The sequence below is a fragment of the Dothidotthia symphoricarpi genome, assembly GCF_010015815.1.
Source record: "Dothidotthia symphoricarpi CBS 119687 unplaced genomic scaffold P153scaffold_3, whole genome shotgun sequence".
In the NCBI taxonomy this organism is placed as follows: domain Eukaryota; kingdom Fungi; phylum Ascomycota; class Dothideomycetes; order Pleosporales; family Dothidotthiaceae; genus Dothidotthia; species Dothidotthia symphoricarpi.
Window position 1 is genome coordinate 956,542 of NW_022985010.1, and position 24,209 is coordinate 980,750.

The 24,209-nt window shown below is 53.3% G+C and overlaps 9 protein-coding genes across 9 annotated transcripts; 6 read left to right on the forward strand and 3 right to left on the reverse strand.

Annotated features, from left to right (window-relative positions):
* Nucleotides 1-259: 259 nt before the first annotated feature.
* Nucleotides 260-2,774, forward strand: P153DRAFT_428421 (uncharacterized protein; the record flags this gene model as incomplete). The annotated part of the gene is made up of 3 exons (XM_033672717.1): nucleotides 260-882; nucleotides 933-1,150; nucleotides 1,213-2,774. Exons 1-3 carry the CDS (start codon nucleotides 416-418, stop codon nucleotides 2,772-2,774), a joined length of 2,247 nt encoding a protein of 748 aa, XP_033527839.1. The 5' UTR covers nucleotides 260-415.
* A 332-nt stretch (nucleotides 2,775-3,106) lies between these two features.
* On the forward strand, nucleotides 3,107-6,440 carry P153DRAFT_373060 (NCA2-domain-containing protein; the record flags this gene model as incomplete). Its single annotated transcript, XM_033669439.1, has 5 exons — nucleotides 3,107-3,123; nucleotides 3,190-3,942; nucleotides 3,990-5,192; nucleotides 5,836-6,041; nucleotides 6,115-6,440. 5 exons carry the CDS (start codon nucleotides 3,107-3,109, stop codon nucleotides 6,438-6,440), a joined length of 2,505 nt encoding a protein of 834 aa, XP_033527840.1.
* Nucleotides 6,441-6,963: 523 nt separating this feature from the next.
* Nucleotides 6,964-8,917, reverse strand: P153DRAFT_157138 (uncharacterized protein). The gene is made up of 3 exons (XM_033662236.1): nucleotides 8,616-8,917; nucleotides 7,572-8,560; nucleotides 6,964-7,519 (listed from the first exon to the last, which is right to left on the reverse strand). The coding sequence occupies exons 1-3, from the start codon at nucleotides 8,814-8,816 to the stop codon at nucleotides 7,135-7,137; spliced, it is 1,575 nt and encodes a 524-aa protein (XP_033527841.1). The 5' UTR covers nucleotides 8,817-8,917; the 3' UTR covers nucleotides 6,964-7,134.
* Nucleotides 8,918-10,506: 1,589 nt separating this feature from the next.
* P153DRAFT_373063 (calcium permease family membrane transporter-like protein) lies at nucleotides 10,507-13,951 on the reverse strand (the record flags this gene model as incomplete). Its single annotated transcript, XM_033669440.1, has 3 exons — nucleotides 10,507-10,787; nucleotides 10,847-11,939; nucleotides 11,987-13,951. The coding sequence occupies 3 exons, from the start codon at nucleotides 13,949-13,951 to the stop codon at nucleotides 10,507-10,509; spliced, it is 3,339 nt and encodes a 1,112-aa protein (XP_033527842.1).
* A 736-nt stretch (nucleotides 13,952-14,687) lies between these two features.
* P153DRAFT_282627 (26S protease regulatory subunit 8) lies at nucleotides 14,688-15,909 on the forward strand (the record flags this gene model as incomplete). Its single annotated transcript, XM_033663219.1, has 2 exons — nucleotides 14,688-14,922; nucleotides 14,975-15,909. The coding sequence occupies 2 exons, from the start codon at nucleotides 14,688-14,690 to the stop codon at nucleotides 15,907-15,909; spliced, it is 1,170 nt and encodes a 389-aa protein (XP_033527843.1).
* A 712-nt stretch (nucleotides 15,910-16,621) lies between these two features.
* On the forward strand, nucleotides 16,622-18,287 carry P153DRAFT_381887 (membrane transporter; the record flags this gene model as incomplete). The annotated part of the gene is made up of 3 exons (XM_033670084.1): nucleotides 16,622-16,798; nucleotides 16,849-17,348; nucleotides 17,399-18,287. 3 exons carry the CDS (start codon nucleotides 16,622-16,624, stop codon nucleotides 18,285-18,287), a joined length of 1,566 nt encoding a protein of 521 aa, XP_033527844.1.
* A 1,258-nt stretch (nucleotides 18,288-19,545) lies between these two features.
* P153DRAFT_281723 (uncharacterized protein) lies at nucleotides 19,546-21,030 on the forward strand (the record flags this gene model as incomplete). Its single annotated transcript, XM_033663155.1, has 2 exons — nucleotides 19,546-19,758; nucleotides 19,810-21,030. 2 exons carry the CDS (start codon nucleotides 19,546-19,548, stop codon nucleotides 21,028-21,030), a joined length of 1,434 nt encoding a protein of 477 aa, XP_033527845.1.
* A 624-nt stretch (nucleotides 21,031-21,654) lies between these two features.
* P153DRAFT_272593 (cytidine deaminase-like protein) lies at nucleotides 21,655-22,547 on the reverse strand (the record flags this gene model as incomplete). Its single annotated transcript, XM_033662917.1, has 3 exons — nucleotides 21,655-21,907; nucleotides 21,968-22,281; nucleotides 22,356-22,547. Coding segments are annotated over 3 exons (759 nt in total), but the record flags the coding sequence as incomplete, so codon positions are not given.
* Nucleotides 22,548-22,712: 165 nt separating this feature from the next.
* P153DRAFT_428430 (uncharacterized protein) lies at nucleotides 22,713-23,836 on the forward strand. Its single transcript, XM_033672718.1, has 4 exons — nucleotides 22,713-23,039; nucleotides 23,096-23,111; nucleotides 23,168-23,260; nucleotides 23,311-23,836. Exons 1-4 carry the CDS (start codon nucleotides 23,003-23,005, stop codon nucleotides 23,609-23,611), a joined length of 447 nt encoding a protein of 148 aa, XP_033527847.1. The 5' UTR covers nucleotides 22,713-23,002; the 3' UTR covers nucleotides 23,612-23,836.
* Nucleotides 23,837-24,209: the final 373 nt, after the last annotated feature.

The following is a 24,209-nucleotide window of genomic DNA, read 5'->3' on the forward strand; positions in this document are numbered from 1 at the left end:
AAGCGTTTCAGAGCGGAGGTCACTCAACAGATGTTACCTCAACCCAAAATACCTGCGACAAACGTACACAGAATTACTAAAAACAACAAAGCTAACAGGGACGCCTCGTCCAAGACTGTGGCTTAGTACCTGACTATGTTCTGTTCGCCGGCGACCTTTCTGCGATAGTCTCGAATTCCGTGTATTTCGAAACAGAGAATCAACATATAATGACTATCTGCTTCCCTCTATATCCATAGTTCTATACTTCATTCTTTTACTTGCTCTATTTGCTAACTCTTCGTGTGCTCAATTAGCTTACCTTCGTTTCTGCACAATAATCTTCTCGGTCTGCGTTCATTAAACACTGCAACGACATTGTCTTTGACATTCACTACATATCCTATCTATCACTATCATTCGTGCTGTTCTCACTATGAAGAACTTGTTCGCTTTTCTTGTGATCAGCCTAGCCGGTCAGCAGGTCACAGCGACCTGGAATCTGTTTGGCACTCCGTTCAAATCACCCAACTATAACGACAACGAATGCAATGATAAACAGAAGAGCGGCTTCAACTGGTCCGATCTCAAGGAAGGTATTTCCAACTTCCAATATGGCGATTTCGACTTCTCTGGTGGCTGGACATGCGCAAATTCCTTCAACAAGCGCGATCATATCAGCAAGCGCACTTTCGGCTCAAAATGTATCAAGAACAAGGTTCGGAAGGACAAATTCGCATCATTCGGCTGTGATAAGAGGAAATCAGGATTCTCGATTGATTACATCGACGTTTCTGTCGAGTTTGATGTCGATCTGGACTTACATTACAGAATGGGAGACGGTTCTACCTGCTATTCAACTTGGAGCTGTAAAGTGGGTGGGAGCACGATCAAAAACTCCCAGTACGTATTCTTCACGTTATCGAGAACGCTAAACTGATCCATGAACGTAGATGTGGTGGTGCAACATCCGTAGAAGTTTACCTTGGTAGTCGCTTCAGCGGCGACCAGAAAGAGTGTGAGATTGGCTTCCACAATATTGGGTTCCAATGCAATAGTGGGACGATCTATACGTCTCCAACTGTTGGAACTCCTTCATCGACAACACCGACTGTGTCCCAGCCTGGGTCTACAGCACCACCTACTGAGACGACGGTATCTTCTTGCGAGGGTGGGTCTTGCAACACTCAACCCCCAGTCACAACAGGCACATCAGTACTGTGTGAAGGCAAGTCATGCTTACCCAGCCGCCGGTGTCCACTACAAGTGCTCTTTGTGATGGAAGTTCTTGCAATTCTCTACCCCCTGTTACCACTTCGACCATCGAGACATCAACTCAACCCCCGGTTCCGTCGAGCCCGCCAGCCTCCTGTGAAGGCGAGTCGTGTAATAATCAACCACTCGTCTCCACAGCCGTGATCGGAACGCCACCGGTCTCCTCCAATTTGATCGAGACACTCTCTACCTCTTTTAGTCTTTTCGAGTCAACACCTGTCCCTTCTACCCCAATTGAAACGCTACCTGGTTCCTCTGTTCTGACTGAAACGCCGCCTGCCTCTCAGACAATCCCATCCACCGGAACGCCTAGCATTCCATGTAATGGAGGTTATGGTGAAGACTGCAGCACTTCGGCGGTGACATTACCTGCTTCTTCCTCTCTGATTGAGACACCGCCTGCTTCTCAAACTACCTCATATATCGGGACATCGAGCAGTTCGTGCGACGGAAGCTATGGGGAAGAGTGTACCACATCATTTGTGACAAGTACTTCCGTGATGACGCAAGAATCAAGCACACCTTCTAGTGTTGTCCCTTCCACCGCCAGCTCGGCGCCAGTTTACACATCCTCCTCTTCCCCTCCAGACACTCCCCCGGTTGGCCAGAGCAGCAGTGTGCCGCCACAATCACAAGTATCTATTGTAGTTCCGCCAGTTTCTTCGCCAAGTGGCTCTCTTTATACTCTCAAGAGCACTAGCGCATCTTCTCCTTGCTATGGAGGATATGGCGGATCTTGCGAAGGCTCCACCACTGCTATATCGAACCCGTCAACGAGCACTGGAATCTCCGCCTCATCACCTCCTTTAGTCAGCAGTACAACCCCCATTCTAGGAACCTCCAATTCGACTTCTCCCATACCGTCAAGTACCGGTACACCTCCCTCCTCGAATCCGCCAGACGTCCTGCCTAGGTGCATGAATACATGGATACAAGTGGACTCAACCGGCTGCAAGGACAACACCGACTCAAACTGCTACTGCAAGATCAAAGACTTCACCAAAAACGTCATTGACTGCGTCTCAGCCTGGTGCAGCAACGACGCCGAGACAAAGCAGGCTCTCGAGTATCTCATCGGTATCTGCGCCGACCACGTCTCGGAAAACCCAGGCATCGTAACCGACTGTCCAAGCTACATTCCCCTAACCCCAACGACGTCCACCGCAAGTATCAGCAAAACTGCGAGTTCGGCATCCGCCGTAAAAACGCCATGCACAACCATTACGGTTGGAACAATGGAGATTACGGTCCCGCAGGTTCACTTCTCAACGCAAAAGGGTGTGGCTGACTCCAATCCCACCCAGACTGTTGGCCTTGTTCCTGGTACTGCGCCTGCACAAACGTCGGCTTCGACGACTGCTTCGCGTTATCCGATGGGCTCGACGATGGCTACTTTTGCTCCAACAGGTATTGGGGCTAATTCTACGTCATCTGCGGAGTTTACGGGTGCTGCTTCGCTGTTTGGGATTGAGATCGAGTACGCTTTCCTTGGGGCTATGCTTGCTTTTGTTGCTCTGTGAGCGCTGGATTTGTTGTCTTCTCGTTTTGGTCATGTTCTTATATTACGGTGGAAATTATTTTTACGTGGTAAACGTGTTCATGTTGTTACACTATAGGTATTGTATTAAATCTCTTATAATTCGAGCCATTGTTCTGACTTTACCATGATCATGTATTTGAAAAGTGTCAAACTTCAGTATGTCGACGACGAAAGCTCAACGGTCGATCTGACGTCATCCCGCAAACCAGCCCACTTTCGGGCAGGCGCACATGTCATCCTAGTTCAGATCACCAAACAAATACCATCCACACTTCGATCTGGACTCGGGCGTCGATACGACGGTAGAGTACCATGTCTTTCGTGGTCGAGTAAGTCCGACGCAACACCTCATTCGCGTGATACCTTGATAGTATCAGCAACTGACGATACATCAGCCATGTGCGTCGAATAGACAGCCAGCTTGATCGCTTGCAGCTGTCAAGCACCCACGGCGGAACAAGCGTCTCGACCCTCACCGCAGAAGAAGCCCACGACCCCGCCAAGGCAGCCCGTATAGCGCATCTGCAGAACCTGATCAAATCGCTCTCCACTACCTCGTCGTCCAAGTCGAGTCTCGTACCTGCGAGCCGCATATTGGAAACTCTCGAGCGGGCAGACATCTCGAGTAGCTGTTCGACGTGTGAACAATGGTTTGCGCAGGGCAAAAGAAAGGAGGTGGTTAGTTTGGAAAATAGGGAGGATGCGAGTTACGAACACGAGCTCGAGTGGTTGCTGATCAGCAAGGCGACTACGCAGGCGTATGGCGAGGTTCTGAATACGATTCTTGGGCAGACAATTCCGCTTGAGGACGACATCTGGTACTGGGACGATATATTGGGCACGTATCGCTTCACTGGACTTTACTGGATACAGACGTCGCCTGTACGGCTGTGGGCGTGGTCGTGGGACATTATCCAAGATGTGAGGTCACGGGGCGGACATACGGCGGATGGGTGGAGTCAGTTCTATGGGCTGGTGAAGGACTCAGTGCGGGAGCGCAGTATTGCGAATATCCAGAGACGAGTAGTTAGTCCGTTGGCGCTGGTAAGAAACGAGGGGAGGAGGAAGCGCGCAGTGTTGAGGAAGATACGTGCTGTCAACGCGAACGCGCTGGGCGTGCTACTAGGGGAAGGCCTTGGTAACGAGAGGTAAGTGATGAATTGCAGTGGTAAGATACTTTGCTGACGGTTCTTAGCATTCGCGATGATGGCGCCCAAACACCAAGCCCCTCTGCTACACAAGACCACAGACACAAATGGAAGAGCGTCGTGTCAAAGAGCATTGCTCTTATGGACGCTGTCATTCAAAGCGTAAACGCCGCAGAACTTTCAGTTGAGACTTTCGACGACTCCGTTGCCAGTCTGACGCAAGAAGACCAATATTACGAACTGCACGAGCCCTCTGGCGAACGAGCAGCGAGTACCCTCAAGCCAGCCGATGTCACACAACGCCTCCAATACTTGCTTCGAAAAGCTCTGCCTACCTATTCTGCAAACTTCAACGCGGTTGTCAAAGAGAATGGCCGACCGTCTCGTCTCATCCGCTATTGGCTTCCCGCTACTGCTCTCCTGATATCATCTACGACAATATTCCGCATCTTCATTAACCGCAGAGAAGAGATTCTCACATGGATCCGCGAATTTGGCCAAACAGTTATCGACTTCTGGCAGAACTGGGTAATTGAGCCCGCCAAGAAAGTCGTTGGTACTATCCGTCACGACGAGGACAGCGAGGTCTCCATTATGAGCAAACGCAGCCTCGAAGCCGATCGCGCAAGCCTTGAGCGTATGGTTGTCGATTTCGCCGTCAAGAACCCTGAGGGTGCAGCATTGAACGAATCGCAGATTGCTGACATCAAAGCCAACGTCAGGGAAGGCGACCTGACAACGGTGCTGAGGTCGTATGAAAAGGATATCCAGAGCCCAGTGAAGGGTGCGATAGTAGGAAACCTTGCCAGCGCACTCTTGATCCAAGTACAGAAAACCAAAGTCGACGTCGAAGTTGCCATGAGTGGCATTGACAGCATTTTGAAGAGTCAGGAACTACTCTTTGGCTTCATTGGTCTGACACCTGGCGTGCTCGTCTCTATTGGCGTATACAGATGGCTCAAGGGGGTCTTCAGCAGCCGCAAGGGCGTGCAGCAGTGGGCAAGGCAAGGACAACTTCTGCTTATTCTGCGCAACATCGACCGCATCCTGACCAGCGCCACTCCTAATGAGTTTGGCGAGCTATCGTATAAGGATCATGGTATGCTTGTCTGCGAAGTGCATCTGCTTCGACAGGCTGCAAGTGGGGTTCTCCCCAGACGCATATTCCACGACTTTTTGGTAGAGATTGACGAGCTGGTGGACGTGAGGAGTGGGTTGGAGAGGCAGCAGAAGGTGGTGGAGCGCATCCGGTGGGCGTATTCCAAGTGGCTCGCCTGAAGACCTGGACACGTTTAGTGAAGTGGTGTAAGGTAGCAATTATACCCATGACAGTGCCATGACTAGCACATGTTTGTCTGTGTGGGAAGAAAGTGGTTGCACATGTAACGGCAGTGGCGACAGCGGCTCGCTTACCCGGCGGTGGACTTGGCTGGCTGTGCTGCCCTGGCCTGGTGACGCTCGATCCTCCAGCCAACGTCAACGCAACGTACCGACTTGCCTGCATTGTGTGCCTACCGACCACCCGACCTCCACCACGACAGCTGTGCCCGCCAGACCGCCTACATATCGCCCATCACCAGTATACCACGTCTGCCTCGAACAACTGCACACTCACATTCCCCGCGCGTTCTCCCCACCAAACCGTCGCAGACCCGCCGGCGGGTGCATTGCCGCAACCTACTTTCCTTCCTCGACCACGCCAACCACGACTGCACGACATAACAAGCCATGGCGTCCACCAGGAACTACGACTTTCTTGTGAGCCCGCCCATGCGCCTCCCATGCGCTACCCTTTCACCATTCACAAAGGATCGACTAACACTCCACCCAGATCAAGCTCCTTCTCATCGGCGACTCGGGCGTAGGCAAGTCATGCTGTCTGCTGCGCTTCAGCGAAGACTCGTTCACGCCGTCATTCATCACGACCATCGGTATCGACTTCAAGATCCGGACCATTGAGCTCGACGGCAAGCGCGTGAAGCTGCAGATCTGGGATACCGCCGGCCAGGAGCGCTTCCGCACCATCACCACAGCCTACTACAGGGGGGCGATGGGGATTCTGCTCGTCTACGATGTCACCGACGAGCGCAGCTTTACCAGTATGTTTGCTCACTATTCTGGGATCTACCAACATGCAAAGATGAGAAGTAGTGCTGACAGGTGACGTGATAGACATCCGCACATGGTTCTCCAACGTCGAGCAACACGCTACCGAGGGCGTCAACAAGATCCTTATCGGCAACAAGTGCGACTGGGAAGAGAAGCGTGTCATCAGCACAGAACGCGGCCAGGCCCTTGCAGACGAACTCGGCATTCCCTTCCTCGAAGTCAGCGCCAAGAGCAACATCAACGTCGACAAGGCCTTTTATTCGCTCGCTGCCGATATCAAGACCAGGCTTATCGATACTGCGCGGACGGACACGACGCAGGGCCCCAAGGTGGATGTCAGCGGGGGCGACGGGAACGCGGGGGCGGGCATGGGAGGGAAGTGCTGTTAGATGTGTGTGAAGAGATGGGAGAGAGAGCGGAGAATAGCAGTCATCTTGGCGCAGTCAAGGGCACGCTTTTGGCTACATTGAAGAGGAGTAGTAGGTTTGGCTGCAAGCGTTTGGGTGCAAGGCGAGCAGCAAAGTGTGGTGGCAGACGACGAAACGATACACACGTCTGGTTTGGTCTGCTCTGGTCTGGTCTAGTAGCATTACACTACTTCTTGCCATGGTCTCTTCCTCTGGCGTTTTTTTCCCTTTTTCCAACGACGACAAGTAGGCGTTTTCTGATCTATACTACATTACATTACACTACCTCTTTTGTAATGCCATTTCGCACTTGGATATATGACTTGCACGCATGAATTTGTCCTAATGGGGGATTATCCATGTCAAAACCATATGGTGAGAAAATACCCCGACGACTTCACCACAACGATGGCGATATGTCCAGAGGGTCGGCACTTGCTCGAAAATCGATTCGTCATTGCATCGTACACCTCATCACCCACCCACCCTATATACCTCATCCCTCATACAAATTCATACAACATATCCTCTCCATAAACGCGGCAACCTTTCCCATCCCCCAAGAGCCGAAGCTAAATGGTATCCCCAAAACGCAGTACGATGCGCATATCCAAACGCCATGCCAAAAGTCAAACCAAGATCATAACATCACAAAATCATAAGCCATGCATACACCCTACTCGCGCTGTTCACTCACACCAGTCTCCCCATCCCTCTGCTGCTGCTGTTGTGGTGGTGGCAGGCGACCCGGACTAACCCTCCTCGTGCGGCCGCTAAACACATCGCCCAGCCGCGCACTCATACGCCTACTCCTGCGATTCCGCCCCACGTCATCCGTGCTGGCATTCGCAACGCGTTGTTCGCGTAGACGGCGCAGCGCGGAAATGCGTTCCTCGGCCGAGGCGTTGGGGCGCTGGCGCAGGGAGAGGATGTCGCGGAACGCGCTGCGGCGGCGCGAGGAGGTGGATTCTGGGTCCGGGTTGAGTGGGGGGGCGAGGGCGGCGGCGTCGGGGTCGGTGGATGTGGAGTCGCGCGAGGTGACGGGGCGGAGGTCTACGCGGCTGGGAGTGGGTTAGTGGGTGTTTTTTTATATGTGGAAGGAGGGGGGCTTACCATAGGGGACATGTGCCTGAGACGTTTAGTAGCCAGGGGTCGACGCAGTCGGGATGGAATTTGTGGTCGCAGGGGAGGACGCGGATGTCCTGGCCGTTCTCGAAGTCTTCGGTGCAGATGGAGCAGCCGAGGCTTGAGTCTTCGTTGTTGTTTGTGTCGATGTTTTTTGCTGCTCCTACTCCCTCTGCTAAAGATTGTGCTGGCGCGATACCTGAGGCGTGTTCGGTAGCAGTGGGTGATGTGTTGGGTGCGGTTGCAGCGACTGTAGGTGTACCCTCTGTTTTTGTTGGTTCTGCGACTTCTGTGGTTGTTGGTACACCAGTCCCGCCATCCACGTCTCTTGTCTCCGACCCAGATCCCAATTCAACGTCCGTCGGCTTCTCTGGTTCTTTCTCGCCAAACTTCACAATCGGAATCGTGTCGAGGATAGCTCGTCCTAGACCTCTCGCCCGACTCTGCCTTGGTCGTCCTAGTACATTTCGTGGTCCATATCGCTCTGGATGGCGATGAGCTCTGATCGCGCCAGTGATGATGATAATCAGGAACAACCCGGTAATACACCCCGTAATAGCGTACAAGATGATCATAGCCACAGCCGTGGACGGCGTCGGACCCAGGGGATTCTGCTGGCTGCCGAAGGCACTGCTACTCGCACTGTTGGCTTGCACTTGGACAAAGTACTTCATTTGTGGTGGCGAGTTGACTGCCGAATCCAACACCGTGGCCGAATCTTGTTTACTGGTCATGGATAGTATGGGGAAGCCCTGCATCGAAGCCTGTCCTGTAGCCTGCTCGTAATTGCAATAGTCGGTATCCGTGCTATACAGAATGACCCCGGATATCTTCGCATTTTGGTACGCATCGTCGAACACTCTCTGCGCATCCACATTCCCGGGGTAGTCGTTTGGATTGCAGCTGATGTAGGCAATCTCGCTATCGGATATATTTGCGACGCTTGAAAAGTTGGTAACGTAAAGATTGCCGTCAATCTGGTCACCGTTAGTCAAAGTCACCATGTGAGGGAGGAGGTAACGTTGAACACACATTTTGCGACGCCGCTTGCCTGGTCAATGGAATCAACCCTGCGATCTGGTTCGCATCCCCCGAAAGTCTCAACGGTATCGTTCCCTGGAATCGTGCATTTGCTGTCGAGCTGTTCGAGGGCGAAATGGTGGCAGTGGCAACGGCGGCGAAAAGTACGCATCTCAACGGCCACGGCAGGCGCGATAGTCCCTGGAGCAGCATCTTGAAATAAAGATTTGGGTATATCCAGAATTCTCAGAACCGCGGCGTCGACAGCAAGATAATGCGCGTCGTTCTTATCGATGACCGGCGCTCACTCATTCCATCGGGCTTAAGAGCGGGGGTGGCTTTCAGCTCCCGTCAATCAAGGAACCCACTAGGTCAGGTATTACAAGCAACAGGATGAGAAAGGCTAAAGCAGTTGTCTAGAAGAGCAGCATCTTGGGCGAGCGGACCTGTCCGGACAAGAACGACAGTCGTCGCAAGCCACAAATGCGGAATGATGGATGATGCAAGTGTGAAGCTTCGACCCGCGCGACGCCGATTGCTCCACTCATCGTACTTTGCCGAGACCATCCTGGTACACATCATCCGCATTGCATGTCTGTCATACCCAACCCTGACGCCCGCCTGAAACCCTGTGGAGCTTAAAACGAGTGCACAGCCTCACTCTATGCGCTTACACGAACATATTGCTTTGAAATGCCTTCTCTCGAGAGCCTGTCAATAATAAGCCGCCCTTATCTTATGGAGCTGCGTCGTCATCAATAGGCCTTGGAATTCATCATCATTCTGACCATCCCATGGTCTAGCTCCAGGTCTACACTGCAGATCGCCACGCAAGATATGTCAAATACCTACTTTAGTAAAATCCGGAACTACCACGACCCGTTCAAATACCACGTGCACGCTTGACAGCAAAACGTGTTTCACTCCTCCGGGAATTCTCCGCAGATTTCACCCGATACCTCCGCTGATCACGTCCTACCACGAAGCGCTTTTTGGTTGCGGAGAAATATTGGCTTTATGGGTATCTTGCCGATCAGAGCCGCTAACTATGGTGTTAGATATGCACATCATAGTAATCAATGAAAAGATAGAGACTCACTTACGACAAAGCAGCTGTGATACCCAAGACGTTTCCTCAAGCGAGTAGAATTGATTAATCGCAGACAAATTGGAAACCCCCGAAACACGCACATTCGAATCGAGTCGAGATTAAGTTTTTGATAGGTCTTGGGGAGACGACAGGATCCAGCGATCCGGTCTGTCTGTTGGCGGAGGAAAGATATGTTGTTAGTACGCTGCTATCAGTGATTTCTAGAGTTGCTGTCAAGCTCTCAATCTGACCAGTCCTATTGATCTTTTCCGCCACCATCAACTTGCCGTTTGCTCACCATCTCTCGTCACCTTGTTCTTTTCTTCTCTATCCCATCTTTCCTAGCTTCTGATTTTCAACTTCCCTAACATACATATAAGCCTTATCTTGACAAGACCCTCTCTATTTCCTATCAGAACAATAAACATCAATCTCCATCATCTCAGGACCGACCATACAAGAGTGAAGTAGTATCAACCAACGATGAAACACAACCACATGCACAAAGACTTAGCAAGCACCAACAACCAAGTTGTAGCACAAGACAAACAGCGACTATGCACATACACATGGAGCAATGAAAAGGCAAGACAGGATAAACATGTGACAATAATCGACTCAGTCAAAATACCAGACTCAACTAAGCCCCATAAACCACCACCAGCCGCGCTCTGAAACCGCAAAGCACGAACAAAAAAAAACGCCTGCGCTATGCGCTCCCCACACGGCGTCCCACACCGACCAAAAAGTATTATGATCCACACACGCACCTCCCCATTCAAAAAACCCATAACCAGCCCCTATATCCCCTACTCAATACGCCCTCCCACTGCGTCCCCTCCCCGGAGTCTTAAAACTCATGGATTGGAACTCGCGTTGCACGAGGCCACCCAGGGCCAAGGTATCCGTAGGATCGACGCCCATGCGCTCGTAGTCGTTGAAGCCAGAGAGGTAGAAGCCGACGATGACGACGAGGTAGGAGAGGATGAGGATGGAGCCTTTGAAGTAGTTGCTTTTTCCCTCGCCGTACATGTATGTGAGGAGGATGACGCAGAGGATTACTGTTACCATGTCCCATTGCGGGAAGATGAGGGCTGCGGTGGGGTTAGTTGGTTTTCTTGGGGATGGATGTAGGTGGTGGAGGGTGACATACTGAAAGTTTGGTATGCGACTTGGTCTGCGGGAATGTTCAGGGCGTGCACAGCGCTGTAGAAGACAAGGGCAGGGATCTGCAACAGGCAGACTTGCAGAGCGTACGCGGAACCAATTTCCATGGAGAGCGCAATATTGCCGTTCATAGCGAAGGATATGGCGTTCAGAAACTCAGTGGTGTTGGGGACAAGAGCAAATAGCGTGACACCTAGGAACTTCTCGTCAATGTCCGAGCCCTCCAGTACGGCGTCGACAGTGTTGACCAGAATCTCGGCAATGATGGCATATGCAAGAGTGGCGGTCATGAGGATCGCAGCACTCTTCTGCCGGCTCCAGTTGGGCGCGTCGTGTCCACCGGCTGCGTGACCAGCTGCCACATCGTGTTCTTCTGGAACTGCAGTTGTGGTTCGCGTGTTGGCCGGGCGCTCAACGTGGCCTTTGACCGGCGTGTTGGCCATTCGGGCAGCCTTGTGCGGTGCCTTAGTGACGTCGCGAGTGGCGAGGGCTGTAGTGGTCGCAGCGATTTGGGTGATCTGGCGGATCAGCGCATCACTGTTTTCGTCCGACATGCCTTCAACATGGAAAGACGAGTGCGGACGCTCGTCACTGTCTTTGGGTGGCACAACGTGTGGGGTCTGTCCGGCTGATTTTGGTCTTTGTTCTGACAACTCATCATCAAGCCCAAGCCCAACTTCATGCAGAGTCTGGCCGACAATACGCTTGTACAATTGACTCTCTCGTATATGTGCACGGGAGACAGACTGACCAGTCGCTTGTCTGGATAGTGTTGAGTGGGGGAAATCGAGGTAGCCGCTGGCACTGAGGGTACTGTGGCTGAGATCCATGTGCTTTTTCTCCTTCTCTTCCGGCTCGTTGCTCCAAATTGTCGCGGCATGAGTTCGCAGAGTAAATAGCAATCCGATAAGGTACGAGAAGAAGAGCATAGCAGCTGCAAACCAGGTATATGGCTTGACAGCTTCGTTGTAGAAGCGGTCATGTAACGCTGGTGTTTGTGAGTAGTAGCATCTTCTGCAGTCTCTTTCCGCTGGAGAATTGTCATGGTGATGAATACATTGGTGGCAGTTCAGTTCATGCTAAATAGAATTAGTGAGTTCCACTGGGCGAACGTGGATTGACTTACGCTTCCGTAGATTTGGTAGAACAAGGTTGGCCCAAATGCACCAATGACGGCGAAGAGGAGCATAGTGGACGTCACACCAGCTGACATGACATTGAATCGTTGAGTCTTGCGCTTGAGAGCACCGAAACACATGGAGAGACCTGGGAGGAAAAGAATACCCGCGAAAATACTCCCGATGATACTGCCCTCGACAAGCTTTGCTTTGCCCTGTTTTAGCGCCACACAGTACAGGAATACTTCGACAATGGTGGAGAAGAAGGCATTGATGGTTGCTCCAACACCCATAGATGACTGAGCGGAAATCGAAGCAACTGCTTGGCCAATGAAGTATGCCAAAGGAATGATTGACAACAAAGCAAGGACAAAGAGGAGGAACTGATCCGTTAGCCAGATCTTGAGACCCATCATCTCGGCCAAAACGAAGTAGTCGAAGATGGTGAAGGCCACCAAGGCAAGGAGATTGATCAGGAAGATGTTCGTTCCGTCAATGGTGTACTTCCAATACTTGGTACCTACTGCACGGTAGGTGCACAGGAGAATTTGGGACGACTCGCCTAGACGGCGCACATTGCCGTTGTCAGAATGGAAGGAGAGAGCTAGAGGATGACGCTGCAGATGATCAAAAAGCAGAAGTGTCACTCTACCCATGGGAATGGTGAAGACAAGAAACCAAGACAATGCTGAGGCGAGAAAGAGGGCAGGTGTCAAGAGGCCGTAGAAGTAGATGAAGAAGACGACGCGGCCAAGGTTCCACGTCCCGCGACCAAACAGCCTCCGCTTTGTTTTGGCAGTGTCGGAGTGAATAATGCTGGCTCGGCCATCTCGTCCGAGTAGGCTTGTTGTCTCGCCGCCTGTAGAGTCAACACTGTTGCGCCGACGGCCCACAAGGGTGCTATTACCAGTAGTAGGTCCAAAGAACAGCCGTCCCTCTTCAATGTCACCCGTTTGCCACTGCTCGTACTCGCTGATGCTGCGACCCTCGCCCTCGTCTTCTTCGGCGTATTGCTCGTCCTGTATCAGCTTGACGTACCTGCCAAAGGGGTAGAACAGGTAGACGGAGAGATGGAAGAGTAGCTGGGCGTACTCCCTGCAGCTTTCGTTGAAGCCAAGTAGGATGCAAAGCACCCCTCCAGCAGCAGCCACCAGCGCCAGCCACCAGCCAAAGACGAGCGTCCAGGCAAAGTTGAAGAGGAACAGCCAGTTGCTAACATGGAGTCCTGGAGACGAGTGGATGTCGGCCTCGGCGTTGCGCTGGACGGAGCGGCCCTTTTTGTAGAGGGCGGGCTTCCAGATCCTGATTCCAAAGGGATGGGTCACGTTGATGGCGTCCTGGCGGTCTCGCAGGGTGAAGCTCTCTGCATCGCTCAGCTCGCCGTCGTCGTCGTCATCGTCGGGGGTTCCGCTGTCGTCGTCGTCTTCGACGCGTATCGTCTCTTCGCCCGACGACACGGGCTGTGGGTCTGCGGGCGGCGGTGTGGCAGCCCGCTCTGGCTCGACTGCATCGTCGTCTATGGCCTCGATGGTGGTGAGGGCCGGGCCCTGTGCGGCGGTCCGGCGGCGGACGGTCGATGGCTTGCGGCGCAGCGTGGGGCCCAGGCGCTGCTGCTGCTTGAGCCGCAGCTCGACCTCGTTCACGTCGTCGTCGACGCTGAACTCCTGGCCCTTGTGCGGGAACTTGGACGAGGTGCGCCGGCCCATGGCGGGCTTCTTGGGCTTGGACGCCTGGGCCTCGGACGGGCTGTTCTGCTGGCGGCGGTCGATGCTGGATGTGATGGAGCCTGCGCCATGGTCAGCTCCCTGCGTGCTCGTCTCTGCGGACGCGCCATATCGCGGAGCCCTACCGTAGCCTGCCGTCTGGATGGCGGGCTGCACTCGTCTGCGCGCCGTCTCGCCGCCGGTGGCCGTCATGGTCGGCGTGTCGCCGCCATGCGCGCTGCCTTGTTGCGAGCTCTCACCCTCGCCCATTGCAAGTATCGCGTTGCGGTGGTGGGCGCAAAGAACGATGGAGGACAGCTCAAGGATGGCAGCCAGGGAACGGACGCGGCCTGACTTGAAACTTGATTGCGCGCGTCACAGCTCAGGTGGCAGGCCTACGGGGCAAAAAACAACGGAAAATGCATCACAGTGCGCGAGACTCGTGCCCCTCTGTAGAGACGGTGAGTGTGTTGCAGATGACCTGCTGCCCGTCTGGGATCAGCGATCCTTTGATTGACACGCGCATCCTCTCCTGTAGCTTTCGGCACTGTTGCGCGGACCCTGCCACTTCTGTCGAGAATGCACCGGCCGGCCAAATAGCCACAGAAACGCTGCTCTGTGAGGGAGCTGCAATAACCACTTGGGCACGCACTGCACCCCCGCTGGCCTCTCTGCAAGCATTGCACGGGAGCATTCCGCTGCCCTAGCACGATACCATGATGTTCAGGCATGACGCGAAGAAGCAAAGGCCCCACAAGGCGGCGCTTCCTCTCTCGTGATAGCGCATACGCCGCCGGCCACTTGTTCCACCGCTCCGCGAAGCTCCAGCGGGCAGCGGTTTGACAACAACGACATCGCAACACGCGCGCCACATCCACTACCGCATCCTCTAGAGCCCCGCCTTGGCAATCGTGCTCCCATCGCCCATCTCCAGCCCAGCTGCACGCCCTCTGACAGCCCCCTCACCCGCCCAAACAGACACCACCGCCCCAGCGCCGCCACCGTCATGGCGCTCGATACCTTCTTCCACAACAAGATCGAGTCGATGAAGCTGGAGATTATACAGGGACAGGCCAAGCTACGACGACTGGAAGCCCAGCGAAATGACTACAACTCGAGGGTGCGGTTACTCCGCGAGGAGCTTGGCCTTCTGCAGCAGCCAGGGTCCTACGTCGGCGAGGTGGTCAAGGTCATGGGCACGAAGAAGGTGCTCGTCAAGGTTCACCCAGAGGGCAAATACGGTGCGTATCACCTGGTAGTACATATGAATCCCTTCTGACTAACAACTTACAGTCGTCGACGTGGCCGACAGCGTGGACCTCAGCAAACTCACCCCGGGCAAGCGCGTTACACTGCTCAGCGACTCTTACAAACTCGAGAAGCTACTGCCATCCTCGGTCGACCCGCTCGTCTCCCTCATGATGGTCGAGAAGGTGCCCGACAGCACATACGACATGATTGGTGGTCTGGACCAGCAGATCAAGGAAATCAAGGAGGTCATTGAGCTGGGTCTGCAACACCCCGAGCTCTTCGAATCGCTCGGTATCGCACAGCCCAAGGGTGTCCTGCTCTACGGCCCGCCCGGAACAGGAAAGACACTGCTCGCCCGTGCCGTCGCGCATCACGCTGACTGCAAGTTCATCCGAGTCTCTGGAAGCGAACTGGTGCAAAAGTACATTGGAGAGGGTAGTCGAATGGTCCGAGAGCTATTCATCATGGCACGAGAACATGCGCCCAGCATCATCTTCATGGACGAAATCGACAGTATTGGATCCAGCCGAGTCGAAGGCAGCTCAGGCGGAGATTCCGAAGTGCAGCGAACCATGTTGGAGCTGTTGAACCAGTTGGACGGTTTCGAGCCTACGAAGAACATCAAGATCATCATGGCAACCAATCGCCTGGATATTCTTGACCCTGCTCTGCTGCGACCTGGCCGTATCGACCGGAAGATCGAATTCCCACCGCCAACTGTCGAGGCGCGTGCCGACATCTTGCGCATCCACTCGAGGAGCATGAACCTGACTCGTGGAATCAACCTCAACAAAATTGCGGAGAAGATGAACGGGTGCTCTGGTGCTGAGCTGAAGGGTGTTTGCACAGAGGCGGGTATGTTTGCCCTCAGAGAAAGGAGAGTGCACGTCACACAGGAGGACTTCGACCTTGCGACGGCCAAGGTACTCAACAAGCACGACGACAAGGCTACCAGCTTGAGCAAGCTGTGGAAGTAGGCGTGCATCGATGGAGAAAGATGATGACGTGCGTGCCCTCGTAATGGTCAACGATATTATACCTGGGTTTTATAGACGCTGCAGAGTGGTATGGATATTTATGGCATGAATCAAATGATCAACCAGATTCTTGTTTGTACGAACCAAGCGTAGATCTTGACGGCACGTGATATTACTTTCTTTATCTTTAGCGCACCCGTTTACTCGGCATGCGATACGACACGATGCTTACCTTCGCCTACTGAATTACACCACCATGCTGTAACCTATGCCATGCAGCCTCAACTTTGTGTCTTTGCCAATCGCCTAACCTTACTGTGTAACGTCCCTTATCTCACAACCACTAGGCAGTCCATCGACCTTGTAGCTCCAACCTAAGATCTCGCCAAACAGCAGCTCCGTAGTCCGCCACAACGCCTATCCTCGATGTATTGGGTAAGCGGGAACGTCGATCGCGCAAGCTTGCTTGCAATCACGTAGTTTCCACTCCGCGCTACTGGGAGTCTTTTTAGGGCGGCGCACCATATTAATTGCTCGTCCGACCCTGGTTTTCATGCTTGAAAGTAATCTGCATTCACTGTCCCGTGCTGGGATACCGTTTGCCCCGCTGTAGATCTCCCGCAACACTTCTTATCTATCCTACTTCGCATCCTACAGACCACATCGCGAGTATTAATAACAGAATCGCGGATTTGGAAATTAGGACATCGTCATGAAGGGCTTACCCACGAAGAAGACCGACGAAATCTCTGCAGGAGAAATTCCATCCGTTCACAATGCACCTGCAGGTGTCATAGAGGAGGGGTCTCTGGACCCGGTGTACGAAGCCAAGGCGAAAGTATTGAACAAGGCTATTCAAGACATTGGTATGGGGAAGTACCAATGGCAGGTGACTACGCGTTCTGACTGCTACCGCGTCTGCACGACTGACCCATCTAGCTCTTCATCGTCATCGGCTTCGGCTGGGCTATGGACAATCTCTGGCCCGTCACCACCAGTCTCATCTTGCCTCCTGTCAGGAGCGAGTTCCGACCTACCCGCGCGCCTTACTTGACTCTTGCGCAGAACATTGGACTTCTGGTTGGCGTCATCTTCTGGGGATTCGGCTGCGATATCTTTGGTCGGCGCTGGGCGTTTAACTTGACCATTGGCATCACGGCCCTTTTTGGTCTGATTGCAGCAGCAAGCCCGAATTTTGCTGCTATTGGAACATTCGCAGCGCTGTGGTCCATTGGAGTTGGTGGGAATTTGCCTGTTGATTCGGCTATCTTTCTGGAGTTTTTGCCGGGTAGCCATCAGTACCTGCTTACTATCTTGTCGATCGACTGGGCGTTGGCGCAGGTCTTCGCCACGCTGGTGGCATGGCCGTTGCTGGGGAATATGACGTGTCAAGCAACGGACAAGAATTGTACTAAGAGCGAGAATATGGGATGGCGATAGTAAGCTGTCTGCAATTCCGGCTGAGATAACCTTGCTCATTGAGTTACAGCTTCTTGCTCACCATGGGTGGTGTAGCACTGCTTATGTTCCTCCTGCGGTTTGTCTGCTTTACCATCTTTGAGTCCCCTAAGTTCCTCATGGGGAAAGGCAAGGACGAAGAAGCCGTCCGTGTTGTGCACGAAGTCGCCCGCCGTAACGGCAAGATATCGAACCTCACGATTGAAGATCTGCGAGCCTGTGAGAGTCTTGCTGTCGGTGGCATAGCCGTACGACAGCAAACCACCGCTTCAGCAGCCGTAAAGAGAAATCTGGAGAAGATAGACACAAGCCATCTCAAAGCGCTCTTCGCGACCAAGAAGATGGCTTACTCAACCAGCCTAATCACCGTCATATGGGCATTCATCGGCCTCGGCTTCCCGCTCTACCACGCCTTCCTACCCTACATTCAAGAAACCCGCGGCGCCGACTTCGGCGACGGCTCAACATACACAACCTACCGCAACACGCTCATCATCGCCACCCTCGGCGTCCCCGGGTGTCTTGTCGGCGGCGTACTCGTCGAAACACCACGCATAGGCCGGAAAGGCGCACTTGCTCTATCCACGATTCTGACGGGCGTGTTCCTCTTCTGCTCCACCACGGCGCTGACGTCCAATGCCCTGCTGGGCTGGAACTGCGCGTACGGTTTCGTGTCGAATATCATGTATGCCGTGTTGTATGCGTATACGCCAGAGATTTTTGCGACCAAGGACCGTGGCACGGGGAATGCGGTTACGGCGTCTGCGAACCGCGTGTTTGGCATCATGGCGCCGATTGTGGCGATTTTTGCTGACTTGCAGACGAGTGCGCCTGTGTATGTGTCTGGAGCGCTGTTTATCGCCGCGGGCGTGTTGGTTTTGTTGTTGCCATTTGAGTCGAGGGGGAAGGCGAGTCTGTAGAGGAGTGTGGGGGTTCGAATACAGTGGATAGTAGCCAAGGAGACCGTCAATATGCAGGAGAAGGTCGGATCAAACTGGCTCTGGAGCGAGAATCTCACCTGATCAAGATCTACAAGGTTGATTAGACGTTTCTACATTACCGAATGAACAGGAATCCGCGGCTAAGCTCTTGGCAACTTATCACTGGATATCGAAGTATACTAGACTGTAACGACCTCAATGCCATAGGACATGCTCGATCTTTTCTATGACTAGTGTCAAGATCTCAATCACGGCGATATCCGCCGTCTGCTTGCCTGTCGGACGTATAATCGGAGGACGTTCAACAACAGCTTTTGTTGGTCTGCCGCCGCTTTTCGCCGGTTGCTGTGGTATGGTGCAGGTCTGTTACTACTCTGTCCATTTTCATCTTTCTCGTTCTAACGAAATTTCACGTTTTCAGAGAGAAAAGTCTCTGACATACAACCTGGAAAAAATCTGCCTATTGGAGAAAGTCGAAGTCGTACCTGAGGCGGACTGTCCCGAAGTTCCCACTAGCGGACGGTTAGGGCTGACGATCCACCTTCAGCCACCAACCAAGCCTCACCTCACCACATCAACGTCACATCGCCCACCACAACTGTCAATGCACACGGAAGTTCGGCGCCATGGCAAGCATCGCGAGGAAAGAGAACGGACGAGTGACATACAGGTGATACTCGCCTGTTCGCCAAGCCCGAGTCAAGAGATTTTCTCGAAGAGATTTTCTAACATGATATGTGGATCATGGACGTTGGAATCCCTTGCCCATTACCAAACTTTTACCCAAGAAGATCCACTATCCTCGTGATGGAAACAACACACGGACGACCTTCACGACGCGCCCAAGCATCCAACAATGGTCTGCCAATGCCGCGAATAACCTTTTTGGATCCTTTCCCCCCCGCGTTTCCTGCACTCCGCATTGGTAGACCTGGCTCGCGAAAGAGACGGGCTTGGGAATACAGGGGAAGGAGCCGGAAGCTAAATATGCCATGTTGTCGATGAATATGGGGGTAAAGTTTTGCAAGGATGGCATCGGAGGGGCTAGTGGACATGACGCGGTGGGATACCGGAGCGTGGAGGGCACAGCTATGGTGCTCAACTTGGCCGATGTAGGAGCTCAGCAGTCGTTAAAAGAGTGTTTCTCGCCGCTCTTCGGTACCGTGGTTCACTTGCTCAAACTAGCATTCCTGCTCTTTCTCCGCACCCAGAGATTTTGTCTTGGGACGGTCAAATCATGGGACTCAAAAGCTTTCGTAGGAAGGAGAAGGAGGGCTCTCCTCCGTCTGAACTCCCTTCGACTTACTCGGCATCCGACAAAGATACAATGGATGAGGAACTCGGTCACAACGCCAATCTCCAGGCGGGAGTCAGCGAACACCCAGACGCGGCGGAGAACTACAGAACGCTGGGGAGATGGCGAGCATGCGTGATCCTCATCACAATCGAAGTACGAACCTTGCTTCCCAAAAACACGTCTCCAATACTAAACAACCCCCAGGTCGGCATCGGCGTCCTCAGTCTGCCATCTGCTCTCAAAGTCCTCGGCCTGATCCCCGGTATAATCGCTATCCTCGGTTTCGGCGGCCTCACAACGTACTGCGGTTACATCCTCGTCCAGTTCTTCCGACGCTACCCCATGGTAACTAACCTCGTAGACTGCGGTCTCTACGTCGGCGGCAAGCCATTCGAGTACTTCCTCGGCACAGCCTTCGTCTTCAATCTCATCCTGATCTGCGCGAGCGCAAACATCACCATGAGCGTAGCGCTCAACACGTTGTCCGACCACGCCATGTGCACAGTAGCCTTCATGGCCTTCCCGCACATCGTCTGCTGGCTGCTCTGCCTACCACGGAAGCTCACCTTCGCCGCAGCCATGAGCTGGATCTGCACGATCTCAATCGTAGCCGCCGTGCTAATCGTCATGATCGCGCTCGGCGTCGCAGGCCCCAACCTGCCCCCCGGCTTCGACGTAGAAATCCACCTCTTCGCGCGCCCCAGCTTCGTCGAAGCCGTAAACGCCCTGCTAAACATCGCCTTCGCCTTCGCCGGTAACCAATCCTTCATCTCCGTCATGGCCGAAATGCGCGACCCTAGCCGCGACTTCGCGCCCGCCCTCTTCCTGCAGAAATCCTTCGAGGTCGTCGTCTACATCATCGTCGCATGCGTCATCTACGCCCTCGCAGGCGACACAGTCACCTCCCCCGCTCTGGGCTCCGCGCCCGCCATCCCCGCAAAAATCGCTTACGGCATCCTGCTCCCCTCCGTCCTGGGCACCGGAATGGTCATCGGCATCACAGCCATAAAATACATGTACACAACCACCATGCGCTGGCGCGCCCCAGACAGCATAAACGTCCACAACGCCGCCACATGGTCGCTCTGGATCGGCATCGGCACCCTGTTCTGGATCGTGACTTTCGTCGTGTCAAACGCTATCCCCATCTTCTCCTCCATCCTGAATATCAGCGCTGCCATCTTCATTAGCTGGTTTACGTTTGGCCTTACGAGTGTGTTTTGGCTGCATCTCAATTGGAAGGTGCAGGGTAGCTCGCCGCGCAAGAAGGCGCTGGCTGGGCTGAATTACGCTATCTTGCTTATGACGCTGTTTTTGATGGTGGGTGGGCTGTATACGAGTTTGAAGGCGCTGTTGGATATTTTTAATGATCCGGATACGCAGTTGAATGGCCCGTTTACGTGTGGGGATAATAGTATCTTTTAGGTTTTTGGCGGCCTGCTTGGGGTGATGGGGAATATACGTTTCTATTTGTTTAGTGTCGTTTAACTCTTGTTGTGTATAAACATGTGGTGCTGACAAGTCTCAGACGCGGAAATTTCTCCCATGGAGTGCCGTGCTTTGAATAATACATCCTTATGTTAAGGGGGGCGTCTGAATCTTATATTCATAAAAGCATCGTTAGACTATTCGAAGTCCTGTTTCCCCTCCACCACACCCATAGATACACGTTCCATGATCCTGAGTGCACATGAGCGACTTGCACCGCTCCATAACCTAACCGTCTCTTCTTCACTGCTATGTCACCCACCAGCACCATCAATCGGAACGAATCCCCAACTCTCCATGGAAACATCATCTCCAGCGGCAACATTGCATCAACTCTCCAAGAATCATGTTCCAACGTTGAGGCCACCAAGTAATATCTTGAGACCAGACTGAGCGGTGCTGGCGACAGGGAAGATACGTACATTGAAGAGTGTGCTTTCATAAAATGTTCGCTATGCCGAACGGTAAGGCACGGAACCCGTGATACTGGATATCCATATATGCGTATCGAGCGATTGCTCAGGACAAAGCTGGAGCCGGAGTCGCAACAGCTAGCTTGGGAAGGAGCGGGAGAGCAACAGTAGCTTTTGGCAGAGTCGGCGTAGCAACAGCTGGTGTGGAGAGACCCGACGACGCCGTGGACTTTGGAGCGTGAATGTCCATGGGCAGAATCTCCGTCTTCAGTTCTCTCGTCTTCTTCTGCTTAGGCTCGGGCGCTTTCTCGTTCTCCTGGACGTAGAACTTCCTCAAGAGCATAATGGCTTCCTCTCTGAAGATGCCTCCAGTGACAGGATATGGTTTGTCGATGCTGGGACTGGTGGTAGTTGTTAGTATGTTCACATTTTGGCTTGTGAATGGGGTGGAGTTTGCGTACTCGGAGTGAATGTTCAAGACGCCTCCGGTCCCGCCGAACCGCTCATTCCAGCAGCCAAAGTACACAGCTCGGATCCCATACTGGCGTAACATCGAGGCGCACATGACACATGGTTCGACCGTGACATAGAGGTCTGTTTCATTGAGGATGCTGATTGGATGTTTGGAGAGGATGCCCGCGATGGCAACGAACTCGGCATGTCTGGTGCCGTTAAGGGTACGGTTCGTCTCGTTCATTCCACGTCCAATGATCTCGCCTTCTCTCACAAAGACACAGCCAACAGGCGTCTCGTCGCTCTTCAGTGCAAGCTCAGCCTGTCACGTGTGATGAGTCAGCCTCATATTGCCTGGGCGTGAGGGCACATGGAATGGTGTAGGGTTTGATTCACCATGGCGATGGCCTCGCGCATGAAGCGTTCGTGAAACACTCTCTCGCTGGCGTTCATGTTGTCCGGGTCTGGTAGGTGATCTGTGGGCTCTTCTTGGCGAGGCTGTTCACACTCTTGTGGGTCTTCTGCGGTGCTTGAAGGTGATGAATGTGGAGTATTGAAGTAGTAGAGGGCAAGGCCGAGAGCGGCAGAGGCCAAAACAAGAGTCGTCCATGGCTCCTTCCTTTGCACGAACATGAGTAAAGGTGAAAGTCCAAAATGTGAGGTGCAATTACTAGGTCGGTGCCTTTGAGGTGTGAGCACCGACAGTCTCGACGACGGTTTCGGCAGTAGCCCTGTCATTACGTGGAAGCCGCAACTCCGCCCAGCAATCAGACCAGCTCAGCTCAGCACCGTTCGCAACCGCTAGGCAACACGAAGACAACCACCGCGCCGAGAAAAGCATTGCATAGCCACACTCTTCTTACGCAGCCCAACACGTACGCCGTTCTGCACTCACACGTTCAAGACGGTCCGGATCGCTTTGTTCATCTGTCCAAGAGCTTCGTTCAGCTTGCGCAACCAACAAAGCTCCCAACACTGCTTCCCCACCACAACCTGTGCATCGCAGGGAGACATACGGTCCACGCGGCAATCAAATCGCAGAGATGACGCTCGCCGAGGAGTTCAAGTCGCGGAATTTCAGTAAGGAGACCTGCTGAGGGAGCTCTAGAGCTGTTGCTAACACGACGTGCTCGCAGGCATCTACGGGCAATGGTTCGTCGCATTCAAATGCACCTCACCTAGGAGTTATGGACTGACTCTTCGACTAGGACGGGAGTACTGTGTATAGTCCTCTGCTTCGCGCTCGGCATCGCCAACATCTTCAATGCTAATTGGGTCATCGCCTTCAGCATCGTATGCTTGTACGTGTCCGTTCCCTCGCACGCCAAGTTCTGTCTAATGGGTTTCGCAGAGTATGCGCCTTCATCATTATATTCATCGAGATCCCTCTGCTCCTCCGCATCTGCCCGACCTCGCCTGTGTTCGATAACTTTATCCGCAAGTTTGCGACCAACTACATGCGCGCCGCCATTTATGCCAGTATGAGCGCCGTACAATGGGCCAGCATCGCAGCCAGAGCCACTAGCTTGATTGTTGCTGCCTTCTTTTTGTTGCTCGCAGCTCTCTTCTATGCGCTGGCTGGCTTCAAGGGCCAGGCTTTCCAGGGAAGCAAGACGCTGGGCGGACAGGGCGTTGCGCAGATGATTATATAAGGACCATGATCCGGATGAGTTGGTCAAGAATGGCGAAACGTACCACTTTGTTACTGTGTCTGTGTATTGGTCGTATAGGGAGCTAGGAAGTCGTGTTTTGTATGATCAGTTGTAGCTGGGCGTTGTTTGAGGGTTGTTTTTCGACGAGCTTTCCGGACGATGGATTAAAAGCGAAAGCGCATTGGCAGGATCCAATTGATTTACCGTTATCATCCATTTGATACTATTGTGCCACGTTGTGTCGTTGCCAGAAGTGAGGCTCAAAGGTGGGCACATCAAGTCGAGTCGCAGAGCTACACGCTTGCAGTGACGATGCATCGGCTGCCAGCAACCCAGCAGGCTACAGATCGTCCGGCGGGGAAACGCTAGCATTCTAAGGGTCTAGAAGCGGCGTTGCTCAAGATGTCACACAGCTGTTGCAGATTTTGCACGTTGGTATGCAGCTGATACGTAGACTTGCTGATGCAGGGATGGTGTGCATCTGTGGAATGGGCTGAGAATTGCTGATAGCTGAGATAGACAGGAATACAGGTGGTGATGTGAAAGAACCCAGACTGTGATGCGGGGGACCGTCCAGCAACAAGGTTTAATTCAACGA